At 42.7% G+C, this 19,912-nt stretch overlaps 2 protein-coding genes across 50 annotated transcripts in view; one reads left to right on the top strand and one right to left on the bottom strand.

Moving 5' to 3' along the window:
• The window catches only part of LOC121628724 (NACHT, LRR and PYD domains-containing protein 12-like), a 2,607,341-nt gene that overhangs the window by 1,419,091 nt on the left and 1,168,338 nt on the right, over positions 1-19,912 (bottom strand). The gene's annotated exons all lie outside the window — the stretch shown is intronic.
• The window catches only part of LOC121628726 (NACHT, LRR and PYD domains-containing protein 14-like), an 829,387-nt gene that overhangs the window by 52,436 nt on the left and 757,039 nt on the right, over positions 1-19,912 (top strand). The window contains exon 6 of one of the 49 annotated variants that reach the window (XM_041968019.1): positions 9,368-11,202. The exons of the other annotated variants lie outside the window; for them this stretch is intronic. Within the exon in view, the coding sequence (XP_041823953.1) occupies positions 9,368-11,202 (1,835 nt within the window). Of the gene's footprint in view, positions 1-9,367; positions 11,203-19,912 lie in introns of those variants that run through there. 49 annotated transcript variants of the gene reach the window in all.

A 19,912-nucleotide genomic window follows, 5' to 3' on the forward strand; every position in this document is an offset into this window, starting at 1 on the left:
AGAGAAAGGTTGTTATTTCTTGACAGTCTTAACAGAACCCAGCAGTGAAATGAATGTTATCTGAGTCCTAGATGGGAGGAGACATGATTTACACGTGCGAGACTGTCCGGGAGAAGATCCTTTGGAAGGGGGGAAGATGGCTGAGTGTCATTAATCACAAGGCTGTCAGGTATCCACTGGTACTGTCTGACACTTAGTTCTGGACTTAATCACTTTAAGAATGTTGCTCAAGGTTTCCTTCTTTGAAGTTAATGAAGCCTGAATGTTCTCCTTTTTTTTATTGCTTCACAAATCAGATCCTCTCGAATGAAAGAGTGTGTGTGAGCTGAGTTTAGGTGCAATTTGACCATCTGTTGAAGAAATGGGAGTGTTTCGGAGTCGTAAACTTGTAGATGATATGGGTGAGGGGAACAGAGTCTCGGCCTTAATGCTACAGTCATGAACTGTAAACACTGGCAAATGGTCATTTATGTCATTGATTAATAATCCACTTATTGTATTATTATCAATGTCATTAGTGAAAATATCAATGAGAGTGGCAGAATGAGATGTGATTCTGCTGGGTCTAGTGATTTTTGGAAATAAACCCATACTAAATAATGTATTAATAAATTCATCAGTGGCATTGTGATTGTTGGGATACAATAGGTCAATATATTGAAGTCACCACACACAAACATAGTCTTGTTACCTATTTTTTAATATATACTTTCCATCCACTCACTGCATGATTTAATGCGTGACCCGGGTGCTCTGTAAATACTGCTAAACATAATATTTCTGTTTATTTTCATATAGATTTCAATTGTTAAGCATTCTAGTAAGTTAGTAATCACAACTGTCACTTTTTCAACAATCCTGAAGTTCAAAGATGCATCTATATACATTGAAGCACCCCCACCACCTTTATTTTGTCTATTCATATACCTGAGCTCATAGCCATCTAATTCAAAGTCTATACCTCTGTCAATGTCCATCCATATTTCAGATAATGCTATTATACATAATGGTTTAGTAAATGTTTGCAAGTAGCTTTTAATATTATTGAATTTAGCATATAAGCTTCTACAGTTGATATGAGGAATAGATATTTTACTCCCTGAGTCAATTTTCTGGTTGTATTGATCGTCCATATAAGAGCAGCAATTTTTTTTTTTATGGCGGCAAAAAAGTTATTGTCTGGACCTATATCCTGTTCCAGATCCATGATCTTATAATCAGTATGTTGAAATACTTACAGTTCCAATTTTTGATATTCACTTATTCTTTGCTTGACGTGACTGAATCCCCCAAACAGTGAATTCCCTCTGTCATAGTTTAGTTCTGACAGTTATTGGAATTTCTCCAGTTGTTTAATTCTTGATGCAAATCACCTTGGCTTCCTCAGGGGATCCGATAAGTTTAATGTAGATTTTGCAGTTTGTAGTCCAGGTGTTTTGTATTTTCTTCTGTTTCTTGAGCTGAGCTGCTTTTCTGGCAATGCCTGCATTATGCTTGGCAAGGTGCTCATTTATGAAAACATCTGTTCCCTTTAAATTTTTTCTTTGTTTCGGAAGTGTGTTCTTGTGTTTTCTATTTGTGAATCTCAGAAGTACAGCTGGTCTGTCTCGGACAGATTTCTTTTGCAGAGGATGACATGCCTCAATGTAGTTCTTGTCCAGTTTGATTCCCTTTATACTATAGGAACACAATCACCTGACTCTCTGCGGAGTCCGAGTCCAGCCCCCCCACCCCCGTCACTCCTGGACACTGCTCGAGTGTAAGACCAGAGCTTTATCTTACGGCTGGTGATGACCATGTCATTGACCCAAATATACTGCTCCAGGTCCGCGACTCTGCTTTCCAAATACATGATTCACTTTTCTTTTTCGCCTTTTAGCTGTCGCAGAACCTTCACTTCCTCTACCAGATCCATTATACGTTTTTTTGCTGCTGCTGTACAGCAGACACATCATCCATGAAGTCAAGGTTTTTTTTAATATTGTCTACTTCCTCAGCCGTCGGAGTCTTCTTCGGACCCATATGACCAGATTTTTACAACAGTTGTCAAAATTCAATTGATCACTGTGTGTATGTTGCTTGATCAGCTGTGCACGGGGCTGTGCACGGGGCCACAGGAAAAATTTACAGAAGTGGGAAGACTATTTGTACAACACACACAGTTTCACACAAAGGTTAGATATAATGAAAGACAAAGAAGTGTAGTTGAGGACAGAGAGCACACAGACCAAACTAGAAAAGCCTTATTAAAACACAGGTGTTCAGCAGGAGCCAATCAGCTGCAGGAACTCAGTAAGCCAAACCGCTAAAGCCTGGACAGCCAATCACAGTTAGAGAAGCACATCGTCAAAGATATTTTAGAAAAAAAGAAGTCTCTCTCAAACATGGAAAAAAAGAGAAAAAGCATGCAAAGATTGTTGATCTCGTAGCATCTTCCGCATGTTCTGACATGATGTGGATGTAAGAAGACGAATAATCTCTTTCGTACTTCCTTTATTTTAACTTTTGTATCGAGAGGGCTTCATCACATAGTCCAGTTAACTTATCATTTTAGCGGGCACAGGAAGTGAGGTAACAGGAGGAAGTACAATAATCATGCCCTTCAACATAATGACTGTTTTACACAGTACAAAATAAGAAACATAGAAGCTGTTAAAACATACAACAAATTATACAGAAAAAACAAAATAGCATTTGAGAACACAAATCCAACACCCCCCCTTGTTCTCATGCTGTTTACCCACCTTTACAGAACTCCAAAGAACCATTTTTTGAACTTAACAATCCTTGCTCTTGACACAGGTTTTGTTAATATATCTGCAGCCATATCATCTGAAGGGCAGTACACAATGTTTATCTTCCCTTCATTCAAAGCTTCTCGAAGAAAGTGATACTTCACATCAATATGCTTTGATCTTTGTCTGTTGACTGGATTTCTGGTCAGTGCAATGGCCCCTTGATTATCTCCAAATATGGTGGTACAAGGATACATTTTATTGTCCATTCCACTTAACAGCTGTATTAAATACACGCTTTCTTGTGTAGTGGCTGTGAGTCCGATGTATTCGGCTTCGCAAGTTGATAATGCCACAGTAGGTTGTTTCCTTGTTTTCCAAGATATTGCTGGGCCTTGTTTTGTAAGAGCAAAACAGTACCCTGTAGTACTGCGTCTGTCTTGCATTGATGATGCCCAGTCTGAGTCGCTAAATGCCACTAGATTTAGTTCTTCTCCATTTTTCTTAAAGACTAACTCATAGTCATTTGTTCCCTTTAGGTATCTGAGGACATGTTTTGCAGTCACCAAGTCTTCTCTCTTTGGTTGTGCCAAAGTCTGTGAAAGTTTGCTAACAACCCAGCTTATATCTGGTCTGGTACAAGTCATGGCATAAATAAGACTGCTCACAATCTCCCGGTACTCTCTGGGATTAACAGTCTCGTATTTGTTATCATCTTCACTAATGGTAGTGTCTGTTTTCAACTCACACGGTGTAGTTCTGGGTCTGCACTCAGACATGCCAAAACGCTCTAACATTTTTTCTATATACTTTTTCTGGGTCATTTTGATTTCACCGTCTCTTTGTTCAAACTGTATCCCAAGAAAATAGGATATTTTTCCTAAGTCCTTCATGTTGAACTTTGACCTCATAGTTTCTTTAAATGTATTAAGTAGTTCAAGGCTGCTGGCAGCGATTATTAAATCATCTACCCAAATAATGACAAGAACAGTTTTCCCTTCAAAATATTTCTTGTACACACAATGATCAGAGAGGTTTCTCTCAAAGCCGTTTTGCTCGAGGTAGTCATTTAAGAGTTTGTACCAATTTCGACCAGATTGTTTTAAGCCGTATATAGATTTCTTTAGCTTGTATACTAACCTCTTTTCAGATCCAGTTTGTTCAAAACCTTCAGGTTGGTCCATGAATATTTCTTCTTCTATAGGTGCATGCAAGTATGCCGTTTTTACACCCATTTGGTGTACAACAAAATCATTCTGAGCTGCTATCTGCATAAGAGCACGCACTGATGTAATGTTAGCTGTTGGTGCAAATGTTTCATGGTAGTCTATTCCTTCTGTCTGGCTATATCCTTTTGCCACAAATCTAGCTTTAAACATTTTTCCTTGGTCATTTTCTTTTAGGGCATAAACCCATTTTCCACCCACAGTGGTTTTTCCTTCAGGTAATGTAGTCAGTTCAAATGTCTCATTTTCTTTGAGAGAGTTAATTTCTTCTGCCATAGCTCGCTCCCACCTCGATGCCTCTGGTGACATCAGGGCCTCTCTATAGGTTTGGGGGATCCCACATGCTGCCCTGTAACAATAATCAACACTTACAGAGGTTCAACTTGGTTCATCTTTACAGTTTGATGTGTGGCGCTGTCGAAGGATATGGCGCTGTCGAAGTCGGCCGCCGTCGCGACTGCTCCTACCACTTTTCTTTGTTTTTGTTTCTAAAGTAATTTCTACTTCATGGAACCGATTAACTGATATCATGGAGTGCATTTGTTACAATAGAGATACTCTTATCTCCATTGGTGTACAATGTACTCACAATTCGTCGTTTTTAACCCCGGATCCGAGTTGGCCGAAGGAGATCCTGAGGGAGAACAAAGGACGGGACCCGAAATGGAGACCCCGGGGGAAACGAGCCGGCGTCAGGAACAGGCTGAGAGCTCGTGCACACCGCACACCGCTGCCCAGTATTCTGCTCGCCAACGTCCAGTCTCTGGAAAATAAGCTCGATGACCTCAGGGCCAGGGTAAAGTTCCAGAGAGACATTCGGGACTGCAATCTCCTCTGCTTCACCGAGACATGGCTGAACCCAGCGGTGCCGGACCACGCCATCCAGCCGGCCGAGTTCTTCTCGGTTCACCGCATGGACAGAACACAGGACTCGGGAAAGTCAAGGGGAGGCGGCGTGTGTTTAATGGTGAACAGTAGCTGGTGCAACAGCGCGAGCATTGTTCCTCTCACTCGCTCCTGCACACCCAACCTGGAACTACTAACCATCAAATGTCGTCCTTTTTATCTACCTCGGGAGTTTACATCGGTCATAGTCAGCGCCGTTTATACTCCACCTCAGGCGAACACGGACACTGCTTTATGCGAGCTGCATGAAGCACTCACACAGCACCAGACACAACACCGAGACGCTGCGCTTATTGTGGCGGGGGATTTTAACAGTGCCAACCTCAAACGCGCAGCGCCAAACTTTTATCAGCACATCAGCTGCCCCACCAGGGGTGAAAGGACACTGGACCACTGTTACACTACAGTACGGGACAGTTATAAGGCTCAATCTCGCCCTCTGTTTGGGAAATCCGACCACGCCGCCATCTTCCTCATGCCAAAATATAAACAAAGGCCCAAGCAGGAAGTTCCGGCTCGGAGGGAGGTGTCACGCTGGACGGACCAATCGGAGGCCGCTCTGCAGGACGCCCTAGATGACGCAGACTGGGACATGTTCCGGCGCAGCTCCGATGACGTCAACATGTTTACGGAAGCGGTTGTGGGATTTGTAGGAAAACTGGTGGACGACACGGTTAAGAAGACCACCATCAGAACTTTTCCCAATCAGAAGCCGTGGGTGGATAAATCCGTCCGCGATGCTTTGAGATCCCGGTCCGCAGCGCATAACACGGGGCTCGCCAGGGGAAACATGGACGAGTACAAAACCGCGTCCTACAGCGTGCGCAGAGTGGTGAAGGAGGCGAAACAGCGCTACGCACAGAAACTAGAGTCACAGCTCCAACAGAGTGGCTCTAGGAGTCTGTGGCAGGGACTGAGAAACATGACGGACTATAAAGCACCATCTTCCAGATCGGTGGGTGGAGACGCTTCTCTGGCAGACGAGCTGAACACCTTTTATGCTCGCTTCGAGGCTGCAGCTCGCAGCGCTAACAGCGTTAGCAGCGCTAACGTCGCCAAGGGCAGCACACCTCTGGAGCTCCCCGGAGAAGCTAACTCATTCACCATCTCAGAGCACGATGTGAGAAAGGCATTCAGGAGAGTGAACACGAGGAAAGCAGCAGGACCAGATGGCATCACAGGTCGAGTCCTGAAGACCTGCGCCGACCAGCTTGCTCCTGTGTTTACTGAGATCTTCAACCTCTCCCTGGATCAGTCTGTCATCCCGACGTGCTTCAAACAGTCCGTCATTGTCCCAGTCCCGAAGAAACCTCAGCCTGCCTGCCACAACGACTACCGCCCAGTTGCGCTCACCTCGGTAGTGATGAAGTGCTTCGAAAGGCTCGTCAGAGACTTCATCACTTCTTCCCTGCCGGCCACCCTGGACCCTCTACAGTTTGCGTACCGTCGAAACCGATCTACAGCGGACGCCATCGTACACCTCCATCACACAGCACTCAACCATCTGGACAACGGAAAGGGGAATTATGTGAAAATGCTGTTTGTTGACTACAGTTCAGCGTTCAACACCATAATCCCCTCCACACTCACGACTAAGATGGAGATCCTAGGCCTCAGCCCATTCCTGTGTCGCTGGACCTCCAACTTCCTAACAGACAGATCACAGGTGGTACGGTTGGGCAGCCATGTCTCAACCTCTATCACCGTCAGCACTGGAGCCCCCCAGGGCTGTGTTCTGAGCCCCCTGCTGTACTCCTTATACACTTACGACTGTGTAGCCACTTCCAGCTCAACCAACATCATTAAGTTTGCAGACGACACTGTGGTGTTGGGCCTGATCTCTAACAACGACGAGACGGCATACCTAGAGGAGGTTAGAAACCTGGAATTATGGTGCCAGGTCAACAACCTCCTCCTCAACGTCAGCAAGACTAAGGAGCTGATAGTGGACTTCAGTACTAAGCAGGAGAGGAATTACCAGCCCCTGAACATCAACGGGACCCCAGTGGAGAGAGTGGACAGTTTCCGGTACTTAGGTGTTCACATCACGCAGGATCTGACATGGTCCTGTCATGTTAACACCGTGGTGAAGAAGGCCCGACAGCGTCTCTTTCATCTCAGACGCCTGAAGGACTTTAAACTGCCCTCAAGGGTGCTAAGGACTTTCTACACCTGCACCATTGAGAGCACCCTGGCGGGAAATATCACAGCCTGGTTCGGGAACAGCACCAAACAGGACAGGCGAGCTCTCCAGAGGGTGGTACGATCAGCAGAGCGACAGCAGAGTCGACAGTCCTTAGCAACATGTCCGCGGTTACCACATCCATAACATGTGACCGATGTAAGGTCAACTTTCATCACATTGTCTGCTTTTGGTTTATTTTCAAACCCTTCTGTCTCTTCATAGCTTCGCAGATTGCTCTTAAACTGCGTGAACGTTATGTCTTCTTTACTTTGGGCTGTGTGAATGGCGAAGGGTTTATACGTTTCTGGGAGTCCCTTTAAAATCATGGCAATAATGAGGCCGTCGCTAATAACTTCTTTTGCATTTCTCAGGGCAGTTATGGCTTTCTCAGCCCGTAAAATGTAGTCAGTCAGCAGTTCATCTGGTCTCTTTTGTAGGGATGTGAGTTCGGTATACAGTGCGATGATTCTGGGTTTGCCCTGGCTGGCGTAGTGGCCCCGTAAAATCTGCAGCGCTTTTCTACCGTCGGCGGCGGCATCCCGCATGACCAGGGATAAGCTTTTGTCGTTAAGGAATTGAATTAGTTCTGCATAGCATTCTGCGTTTTTGTCGGCATCAGGGTCAGTGGTTGAAAGTATAACATCTTTTAGGCCTATGATGCGCAAATGGCCGAGGAATTTTACTTCCCAAAGTTCGTAGTCATTTTCATCTCCACTGAACACCAACCTTTGCCACCTTCCGCCAGCATCGCGCCTGGGCCCATAACCTGTTGATCTCGTAGCATCTTCCGCATGTTCTGACATGATGTGGATGTAAGAAGACGAATAATCTCTTTCATACTTCCTTTATTTTAACTTTTGTATTGAGAGGGCTTCATCACATAGTCCAGTTAACTTATCATTTTAGCGGGCACAGGAAGTGAGGTAACAGGAGGAAGTACAATAATCATGCCCTTCAACATAATGACTGTTTTACACAGTACAAAATAAGAAACATAGAAGCTGTTAAAACATACAACAAATTATACAGAAAAAACAAAATAGCATTTGAGAACACAAATCCAACAAAGATAATAAAGATATAAGTTCGGTTTCCCAGTGCATGAATGGAGAGGGTCTAAAATGAGGAGCACTATCAGCAGATCTGTGTGGGTAAAGACACACACACACATAACCATATCACGTACCGTACACACATATAAACTGTACACATGACATCCTGTAACAGGAGGAGCCTTTCTTATCAGGTATATCCCAACAGTACAGAGCAGTAAAAAAATCAGAGCAGCCATTTAGTTCACAGCCCATTTTAAATCAACCGAGGAGTCATTAAAAGTAACATGACACCGCTGGTGAGTTTTTACATTATTTTTATGTAAGTGTTTGTGATGTGATTTTTCTTTCCTTTGTTCAGTTAGATGAGTTCTGGTGAAACATGCTGGGACTTACTGTTGCTAAAGGAATGTCAGGAGCAGAAGTATTAATGTAGAATGAAAGTTGAGAAATGAGATCATATGAGCAGAAACCCAAAGATAAATTGTTTCTGTCTCATTCACAATTTACCTGATCACCAATCAACACCAGTATACAGCATGCAGTTAGTATTGTATGGATTGTGGATTCAGCTTTGGTCTCTTCTGTCGGTCTTGGGAGTGACTCCCATCATATTTGTCATGAATCTTGACTCTAAGGTCAATGTACAAGTTAATAATTTATCTCTCAGACTGACTGATGCCCAGAACATGAGTGAGTGTGTGGAAAAAGATGAAAATGGAGCAGAGTCTGCAGGATCCAGCTGTCCATCTCTAAGGAGTGACTTGTCCATACATGAACCTCCAGTCTTTAAAAATGAACCTGGACGCCCACACCCCACGTAAGAGACTTTTCGTCCTGTAAACTGACTAAATATCATTGGTTCAGTTGGAATGAAACTTCAACGCTTGTCGTGTTGAGACCATGTTCACTTTACTGTTTAGAATAATGTTTCTTTTATGTTCTCAGAGGGAGGAGGAGGAGTGGTGTTTGTGATGAGGAGCAGCTGTCCTGCAGTGCCATATGTCAAGATGCCTTGAAGGATCCAGTCTCCACCACCTGTGGACATTGGTTCTGTAGACACTGCATAACCTCGTACTTGGAGCAGTCAGGCTCATCAGGGGAATCCTCCTGTCCCTGGTGTGGAGAAAAATCCATAAGACGACCCAGTTAGTTTTGCTAAATGAAACAAATAAATTCTCTATTTTTATTCAGGATCTCTTCTTACTGAGCTAATGTTTCTAACACTTTTAATTTGATGATATTTTCATTTTATTTCAGCAGATGTTGGTCTGCAGGAGGTTTTCGATGAACATAAAATCATTCTGAGGAGGAGATGTGAACATGTGACTGAAGGAACTGATGGAACAGGAAGTAGAACCCTCCTCAACAGGATCTACACTGAGCTCTTCATCACAGAGGGACAGAGTGAAGAGGTTAATACCCAACATGAGGTGAGGCAGCTGGAGACCGCTTCCAAGATCAACACCCTCCATGACACTCCAATCAGGTGCCACGACATCTTTAAAGCCTTACCTGACCAACATGGACCAATCAGAGTGGTTCTGACCAACGGCGTCGCTGGTGTTGGAAAAACCTTCTCAGTGCAGAAGTTCACTCTGGACTGGGCAGAGGGCTTGGAGAACCAAGATGTCAGTGTGGTGGTTCTGCTTTCATTCAGGGAGCTGAACTTGATCAGAGATGATCAGTACAGTCTTCTCCAGCTGCTCCATGTTTTCCATCCAACATTACAGAAGATCCCAGCAGAGCAGCTGGCTGTCTGGAAGCTTCTCTTCATCTTTGATGGTCTGGATGAAAGCAGACTTTCTCTGGACTTCAACAACACTGAGGTTGTTTCTGATGTCACACAGAAGTCTTCAGTCAACGTGCTGCTGACAAACCTCATCAAGGGGAATCTGCTGCCCTCGGCTCTCATCTGGATCACTTCCAGACCTGCAGCAGCCAATCAGATCCCTCCTACATGTGTTGACAGGGTAACAGAAGTACGAGGCTTCACTGATGTCCAGAAGGAGGAGTACTTCAGGAGGAGATTCAGTGATGAAGAGATGTCCAGCAGAATCATCTCCCACATGAAGACATCCAGGAGCCTCCACATCATGTGTGGAACCCCAGTCTTCTGCTGGATCACTGCTACAGTTCTGGAGCACATGTTGACCACAGAGCAGAGAGGAGAGCTGCCCAAGACCATGACGGACATGTACTCACACTTCCTGATGGTCCAGACAAAGAGGAAGAAGAACAAGTACCATGAGGGACATGAGATGAGTCCACAGGAGCTGATGGAGGCTGACAGGGAAGTTCTTCTGAAGCTGGGGAGGCTGGCGTTTGAACATCTGGAGAAAGGAAACATCATGTTCTACCAAGAAGACCTGGAGCAGTGTGGTCTGGATGTCACAGAAGCCTCGGTGTTCTCAGGAGTTTGTACTGAGATCTTCAGAAGAGAGTATGTGATCTTCCAGAAACCAGTTTACTGCTTCGTTCATCTGAGTGTTCAGGAGTTTCTGGCTGCAGTCTACATGATGCACTGTTACATCAACAAGAACACAGAGGTGGTCGAGGATTTCCTGGGGAGAGACTGGGATGATGATGGTGATGATGATGATGGTGGAGATGATGATATGAAAAGGTCATTTCTAGATGTTTTCCTAAAGAGAGTCATGGAAGAATCCTTTGAAAGTAAAAGCGGCCATATGGACCTGTTTGTTCGTTTTCTTCATGGCCTCTCTCTGCAGTCCAACCAGAGACTCTTAGCGGGCCTGTTGGTTTGGAACGAGAAAAGACCAGAAACCATGGAAACAGTTATCAACAACCTGAAGAAGATGAACACGTATAAAATCTCTCCTGACAGAAGCATCAACATCTTCCACTGTCTAATGGAGATGAACGACCCCTCAGTTTATCAGGAGATCCAAGACTTCCTGAGGTCAGAGAACAGATCAGAGGAGAAACTGTCAGAGATCCACTGTTCAGCTCTGGCCTACATGCTGCAGATGTCGGAGGAGGTTCTGGATGAGTTGGACCTGAAACAGTACAAAACAACAGAGGAGGGACGACATAGGCTGATACCAGCTGTGAGGAACTGCAGGAAGGCTCTGTAAGTCCAGATGTGATCATGATTTTAAGTCAGTGTAATGAAATAATACATCAAATATTCGCACAATAATATTTTCTTTACACTAAGAAATGTGCTACATCTGTTTGTCCGACATATTTGTTAGATAAAATTAATAACGTCATAGGTGTTATCAGTTACTTTAAAGTTAACTTAATAAGCATAATTAGGGGGGAAACAGATTCTTTTAAATCTGTGATTTTGACTAAAATTGTATGCATTTCTTGTTCCAAAGATTGAATAGAATTTAATTCTTGTATTTGTTTTAAATTTATGTAACGAGGAAATTATGCTTTTAATGTCATAACTTGACTTGATAACCAAGCAAACTGATATGACAGTTAAACCTAATTTATTGAATTAATTTCAGCTTGTCCATTAGTATAACTACAAACTAGCAACTAGAAAATCTTGCAGTCTGTGGTTTATTTGCTCACTAATAATTTACATGGCTTTTTTTTAAAACGCATCTTTCTTTGACATTACAGATTATAATCTTTTAGCGTCATTGCATAATTAAAACTAAATTTAAGATGTTTCTCATAGTAGTGCTACAAAATATTAAAAAAAACTTTAAAACATCACTCACCAGATTTAGAAGATAAAGTAAAACCAGTTAAAATACAACCAACAGTTCTTACAGATCACAATGCTGTCAACATCAGAATAAATATGAGGGTGAGGAATTATGACTGGAAACTAGACACTGTTACAGAGTAAAAAAAAAATCAGAAAGAAACTAAAAATTAGAAATAAACACTGGAAACAAGCAAAATTATTTAATAGTTTTAGAAAATAATGGATGTTTATGAAACTTCAAGTACAGAATCTGGGTAACAAACTTAGTGACAAATCTGACAAGCTGAACTAGACAAGATTTATAAGGTAAAGGCCAAAGGTGCTCAGATCCAGGTTCAGATAAGTAAGGTCAGAAGTTTTTTTTTTTTTTTTTACTTATAAAAAAGAAATCATGAACAGTTGTCTATGGGAAAACTTGGAAACAATGATGATATATATATATATATATATATATATATATATATATATATATATATATATATATATATATGATAATAAAAAGGAAATTTGTAGCGAATTTGTAGCCAAGTTCTATGAAACCCTGAACAGAGCTGACTTAAGTCCAAGATAATATTAAAGTGTTTCTCGAATGCTTAGAATCAGGTAATAAAAAAAATGATGAAAACCTTGGGCCGGTTGTTCAAATGTAATCCTAGCAGATTACAGTTGTTTGATAGGATCAAATCTTGAAAATGTGTTGTTCAAAACGGAAATCCGGATTCCGAAATCCACTTGGATTACGTAATCCAATCCTGGTTGTTATCCAGATAAAACCCTCCGTTTGGTTTGTTCAAAACTTTAGAGTAGAATCCGGACAATTTGATCCAAAAAAACAGGATTATCCTGATCTCAACAGAGGGCAGGATTTCAACGCGGATTTCGGAAAGAAACTGCGGTAGCTACAACCTAACAGCTGATCAAATAATAGAACTTTTTATTCGGTAAATATGCTTATATTTGTATTTTACGCCTAACTTAACTGTTAGTGATAAAGAAGTTAACGTAGAGATAGGCTGCCTATAAGCCTTTCACCATAGTAAAATAAAATTGTAAAACAATAAAACATTTCATTATCATTTCCCTACAAAATAAATGTATTATGTGAAGCATAATGCCGCCTGACGGAATAAGTGGTGTGTCTGATGAAATGAAACCTCAGGATTAGACTGATAGTTGGTCAGTGATATTAACCAGGCGACCACAGCATAACCTTCCTGATAAAACTACTATGATGAAGAGCAGGAATGGCATTATATCCCATTTTTACTGTGACTTATCTTAAATGAATGGCTGACAAATACTTTGTTTGTACCCTAAGGGAAACGAGAATGTTAGGACATGATGTGCTAGAGCTTGCTGTTTATTTTAAAATAAACAACAGATGAATGCCACAATCTTCGACTTAAAAAAATCTGTTTGTAAGAACAGATGGTAATTGAGACCTTTAATATCAAATCAGAAGAAAAGATTGAACGTTACTTTGGGCCTAAATAACTGTAGAATTTTTACTGAACGCAGTAGCTCTATTGTTTTCTTTCTTTTTTTATTTCGAGCCACAGGAATTGTAAAACAAATATATAATGTGCTGGTTTTTTTTTAAATTAATATCTCCTCTCAAGTTATACTTCAAATGTTTATTACTAAACATTTTTTTGTATATTTTGAGGTAAGAGATTGTACTTAGCTTTATATATTATTTGTAAAGTTTTGTATTTGGTATTTGGTTGTTTGTTGTCTGGTGATGGTGTGGATTGAAGGGTCATTTCCTTCTGTCTGTGATCGTTTTGTCTCCTTTCTTCTTTCCCTTTTGCTCTTTTTGCTATTTTCCATCCTTTTCTGTCCCCTCCAGTCAGGTCCAGCAAGATTACATAGATTCCGTGATTCAAAGTAAATAAATAAATGAATCCGATTATCAAGAGGAGCCTTACCCATAGGTCTCCCCTTGGCAGAGCAAATTTGTTCAGCACGATACAGCAACCAGATTATCATTTTGCTTGCTATGATGCTGCACAGGACAAGCTAAAAAAAAAAAAGGTTTTGTATTTCCTTAAATCTTCAATCTTTATGTAGCAGGAAATAACCCCACTAGGTAGGGGAGAACAATAGAAGCCCACGCAGAAGGACTGAGAGAATACCAGATTTAAGTCTGTACCCCCCAGTACCAGTAGTCCCAGTACTTACAACAGTAAGTATGTGGATGCCTTTCTAACTCGGTTTTTATCAGGGTACCACAGTGTGTAGGTATGGTGACCTGGCTGAAGTCTAAAGCCCTCTTGGCCACAATTAAGCTAGCAGGACCTTCTTTTTCCTTATACCGAGCTGAACAGGTGGGGCGCTTCTACTTCAGGGCAGCTTGCACACAGAGCTGAAACAACTGAAGTGTAACAACAGGAAATTTATTCCAAAGAAACCAAATGTTAAACAGATCTACCCTTATTAAACTAGTGGGAGTTTAATAATATGAAAAATAGGAAAACCAAAAGTTATATTATATGATCCAAAATAAGTGGAACAAGTTAAGCAGTCTTGTGAGAACACAAAACAGATGAGTGACTGGCAGGTGATTTCACTCACACACAGCAGGAGATGGCGTTGATTGCTGAGATTGCTGCAGAATGGCAGGGCATCACTCAATTAAAGTTTATCTTTTAACTCCTCTGGATCCCCCCTGAAACTCACTGAGGTCAGCTGTCCTTGGTCCGTGGTGTTTTCCCTCCAGCTTGACATGTAAACAGACTTACGTTTTCACTCGCGGCACAGAACCTGGCTGTCCACACACCATAGCTGCTGCGTATGGCAAGCCAAAAGGGCCAAGGATGTCCAACATGCTCCATTCATGTGAAGCATCTATGGGCAGAGAGTATTGTTTGGAAACAAAAACTGTGAGTTCTATCCAAAACATTTACTAGAATTTTCACTGACTGCTCAGGTTGATCCTTTTTTATCTATATTTTTCCTATAATTATTTAATCTTGTATAGTAGATTTTATATAGGTACATATTTTGATTGTTTGTCATTCTTGTATATTGTGAAATTTTGGAAGATATTGTGAGTACGAGCCAGTCTTTTGAATGGGTCTTTGAAAAGAACGGCTCCTCAAGATCCGTCTCCCCTCAAAGAGCCATAAATCCCATGTCTACTCCGGACTTCCACCTACTTCTCCCTTATATAGGCTACCTCTGTTCAATATCTTCACATCCGAATGGAGATCAGATGTGCCTCTTAAATTTAATACTTCGGATATAAGAAACAGTGGGTTTGTGTGGTCCCTAAAGCCAGCATTGTGCATTATCTGAAGAGCCTTTTTTTGGAGAATTACAAGTTTATTTAGTTTTGTCTCATAAGTATTGCCCCAAACTTCAATACAGTAGCAGCTATGTGGCAGAACAAGAGTACAGTAGACAATATGTAGAGTTTTGTAGTTCAATCTGGATCTGCCCATTATGGCAATGTATTTAGTAATTTTACTTTTAATATTGGTAATTTGAGGATTTAGGAGGAGCTTAGTTTGTGTCCTGGAATAACTCCAAGAAGATTGTATTTATATACACGTTCAATAATTTGATTTTTGATTTCCATTTTAATCTGTACATCACTGCATCGGTTATGAAATACTATTCATTTTGTTTTTTGTTTTATTTAATGACAATTTATTATCATAAAACCATTTTTTTAATTTATTCATTTCTATCGTCATCTTGGCCAGTAACAGCTGTATATCCTTACCAAAACACAAAATTGTGGTATCATCTGCAAAAAGTACCATTTTAAGTTTTATTTGAAATATGTTTACTATCCTCACATTACCTGCAATAAATCAATTTGGTTAACTAATTAGATCAAGATGAACTGTTTTAGTTTGAATAAGATGGAGGAAAACTATCCCAACATGTGTGGTCTTGTTGGCATCATTGTAGCCATTCAGGTTAAGCTCTTCAATTGTTTAAACAGTTTAAAAGGCTGGACCCTGTTTATTAAACCTGTATGTAAGTTACACATATAAAACTAACAGTGAGGGGTCAAAACTTATTAATGTAAAGACAGTTTTAGTGAGCTGAAGTAGGATATGTCAGACATCAACCATGCTCTATGAAGGAAATGTAACATGTATACTTTACAAGTTCATATTTGTTATACATGTCCTTGCAGACTGTCTGGCCGTGGACTCTCAGACCTTCACTGTGAAGTTGTAGCTTCAGCTTTGAAGTCCAACCCCTCCCAACTGAGAGAGCTGGAGCTGAGTCACAATGAGCTGCAGGATTCAGGAGTGGAGCTTCTTTCAGCTGGACTGGAGAGTACAAACTGTAAACTGGAGACTCTCAGGTCATTACACTGATGTTTTTCTTTGTGTGTGTGTGTGTGTGTGTGTGTGTGTGTTTTGTTATTATTTGATTAAGTCTTCCTTTTTACCTCGTTTTGTGTATGGATAACATTTAAAGTCAACATTCTAACCTGAGACTTCCTCAGTTTTAGTTTTACAGGGGGTCTGTTACAGAAAGCAGGTTATGTTGAAACTCTGAGCATAATAACACCAAGTTGAGAGAAATTCAAGGTTTTCCATTTCAGATAGAGGCAAGTCTTCTTCAGTCTGTTACCATGGCAACTAATCATGTGATGTAAAGCACCTTCCTGGTAGGTTTACTACCTGTCTCCAACCACCTAACATGGGTTGGCCATTTCAGCGGAATCTCATAGGGCCGTTCAAAAAATTTAATCCGGATAAAAGCTATCCGGATTTGAGAATACCATTTTTCAGGATAGCGGATCATATAATCCAGCTTACTCCCCCGGTTGTTCAAAGCAACATTGGATTGGATCACCCTGATCCAGAATCCTGTTTTTCAGGATCAGGAAGAACAAAATATGCTGGAATCTGGATTTCCAGCATGTAAATCAAGGTGGGCTTTCGGCTATGTGAAGAACAACAGGTAGAAGAGATGCTATGGGGTCACTTTAAATTATTTTTATTGTGCGACAACACACAGAAACCATAAACATCAACTTCTATTTACAATTGTATGACACCTCATCAGAGCCACAACACATATAAAACAAGTACATTACCAACTACATTGTGGATACTGTGAAAATGTCTTAAAGAAAAAAGGCTCATTGTCTACTTGATCAGGGTTCCTCATCTAAGGAGGGGAGGTACAGCATCAACATCCAACTTGTGGGTGACGCTGACCTCACCATCAGAAAGTGCCTTGTGAAATGGCCAGGGTCTGTTTATGATCCATGTATCCTGAGGGAGAGTGCCTTGTACAACTAACCAGATGGCATCATATTAGGAGACAGTGACTATCCACTCCTACCATTGCTGATGACGCCCTTTCTTGCTGCGGCCACACCAGCCCAGATGTGCGACAACACAGCTCATTGCAGAATGAGATGTGCAACTGAGCGTTTAAATGGTGTTCTGAAGAGACGATTTGCATGCTTTAACTAATTGCGGGTGGATCCACAGGGAGCATGTGACATAATACGTGCATGTATTGTCCTGCATAACATTGCTACCAGGCGGAATCTACCTCTCTGTTACAATGTTAATGATGCACCTGAGCCCCGTGTGGAGGTACCGGACCAACCTCTGACTTTCTGTCAGTATACAGGACAGACAGGATGTGTAGTGAGGAATGCAATCGTTAGACATTATTTCTTTTTTTTTTTTTTTTTTTTTAACTTGTCCTGTCCAGCATCATAGCAGGCAAAATGATAATCTGAATGATAATCTGGTTGCTGTATCGTGCTGAACAAATTTGCTCTGTCAAGGGGAGGCCTATGGGTAAGGCTCCTCTTGATGAGCTGATTAATTTATTTATTTATTTACTTTGAATCACGGAACCTATGTAATCTTGCTGGACCTGACCGGAGGGGACAGAAAAAGATGGAAAATAGCAAAAAGAGCAAAAGGGAAAGAAGAAAGGAGACAAAACGATCACAGACAGAAAGAAACGACCCTTCAATCCACACCACCAGCAGACAACAAATTGTTACACCTGTACATAAACACACCAGAAAATTTCCTACAACTTTTACAAAAGCAGAAACACACACACAGAAAAAACAGGGCTGCCAGTCATTAAGAGTTTTTAAATAATAACCAAATAAAAAGACATAACAGCGACCAGATACTTACTCACAAGAAAAATACAAAAAAAAAAAAAAAAAATTAATAATTATCACTTAGTATTAAAACCCACTGGACAACTCAGTGACTGTGTCAGCATGCAGATCATGAGAAACAAGGAGTGATCAGTGACGAGTGATGAATGAGATCATGCAAATGCGACCTCGCCTCCACGGAGGCCAGAGGCAGACCAGGGCCTGGGCAGCAGCAGACCCGGAGCACCAACCCAAGCCACCCCACCACAAAGACGACTCCAGCCCCACCCGAAGGGTGGCAGAGGAGAGCCCCAGCAAGAGCCCCCCACGGTCCTGGGGCACAGGCCCCAGTGGGCCAAGATCAGCAGCCGCCCAGCCCAAGCGAAGGGCCCAGGGCCCCAGGAGCCCCACCCCCCAAAGGTAGAGGGCCCGCAACATGCCTAGGAGGACCAGGCCCCCCCAGACAGCCACCCGGCATAGGCCAGCACACACCCCGATGTTCCAGCCGCACACACCGGGAACCAGGGTGCTATCGGCCCCCTCCCCCCACTCCTCACCTACTTCAATCTGCACCCCATATAACCCCACACTCACACCCTCCCCCGCGCCGCACCCACAATCACTCACCACCACACAATCACGCCACACACAACCCACCCACCATGCCCCGTGGGGGACACCCCAGGCGGACCAGCGGACAGTGAGCCCCAAGCACCCCCCCTTGACCCAACCCCCACAGAGCCAGCAGCCCACCAGCGCAGTCACCCCGGGACCCGGCCCCGGGGCAACCACCCCCCCGCCCGCCCCCAGCCACACACAGGGGGAGCAGGGGTGTGAGAGGTCCCCAATACCCTCTCCCTCCCCCACTCCTGACTGTTTCTGTAGTGTGTGTTGTGTGCAATGAGCCAGAAGCAGGGCCACCTAAGTGGCCCCGCCCACCATGCAGCGCATGCCATGCCCCCCAGGTGTTGTTTGTGTGTTGTGTTTCTTGTGTTTTGGTGTCTCGGTGCAATTAAAACTGAGAGGCGAGTCGCCACGGGGTGCATCCAAGGAGACCACTGAATGGTCTCCTCCGTTCCACCCCGCATGGCTCCACGCCTCCCAACTCCCTACGTGTGTGTGTGAGAGACAGAGAGAGTGGGAAGCAAACTTCCCTCTGGATGATGAGCCTTTAGTGGCATTAGGCACCCCTGCTCCCCAGGAGGCCCCCCTGGGCAAGACAGGCCAGGAGAGGCCGCCCCCCACGACCGGGCCATTCAGGGACTGCAGCCAGTGAGCCATCACCCACCCCAGAATATATCCACCCTCCCACACCCCTAACGGGGAATGAGAGGATGGGGACAGCGGCAGACCCACGGCCCACCACCCCCAGGCCCCCCCAGCCCCCGCCCAGTTAATAGGTAGCGTTTGCTTGTTTTAACTACTTTATCAAACAGTTAAACAAATCTGATGCAAAATACAAATATAAGCATATGCACCAAATAAAAAGTTCTATTATTTGATCAGCTGTTAGGTTTTACCGCATTTTCTTCCTGAAATCTGCCTTGTTATCCTGCCCTCTGTTGGGATCAGGATAATCCTGTTTTTTTTTTTTTTTTGTTTGTTTTTTTGATCAAAGTTGTCTGGATCCTACTCAAAAGTTTTGAACAACCCGAACTGAGGGTTTTATCAGGATAACAACCAGGATTGGATTACGTGATCCAAGCCAATTTCGGAATCCGTATTTCCCTTTTGCACAACCTATTTTCAAGATTTGATCCTATCTGAAAACCGAAATCCGTTTGGATTACATTTGAAAAACCGACCCATAGATTTAGAAGCAGAATTAAAACATAATGCTTTACATCAGGAGGGGAATAGCTGAATAGCTGCACTCTCTTTTCCTGATCAATATTTCATCAAATGATACCATTTTGTGATGTTTTGGACCTTTGTTCTGGTAACGCAGAACATGCTGGAAAGACAATAGTGTGTTGATCCATGATGGAAGTCCTCATACATGTGTAGCATC

Source organism: Melanotaenia boesemani, chromosome 18, assembly GCF_017639745.1.
Source record: "Melanotaenia boesemani isolate fMelBoe1 chromosome 18, fMelBoe1.pri, whole genome shotgun sequence".
In the NCBI taxonomy this organism is placed as follows: Eukaryota; Metazoa; Chordata; class Actinopteri; order Atheriniformes; family Melanotaeniidae; genus Melanotaenia; species Melanotaenia boesemani.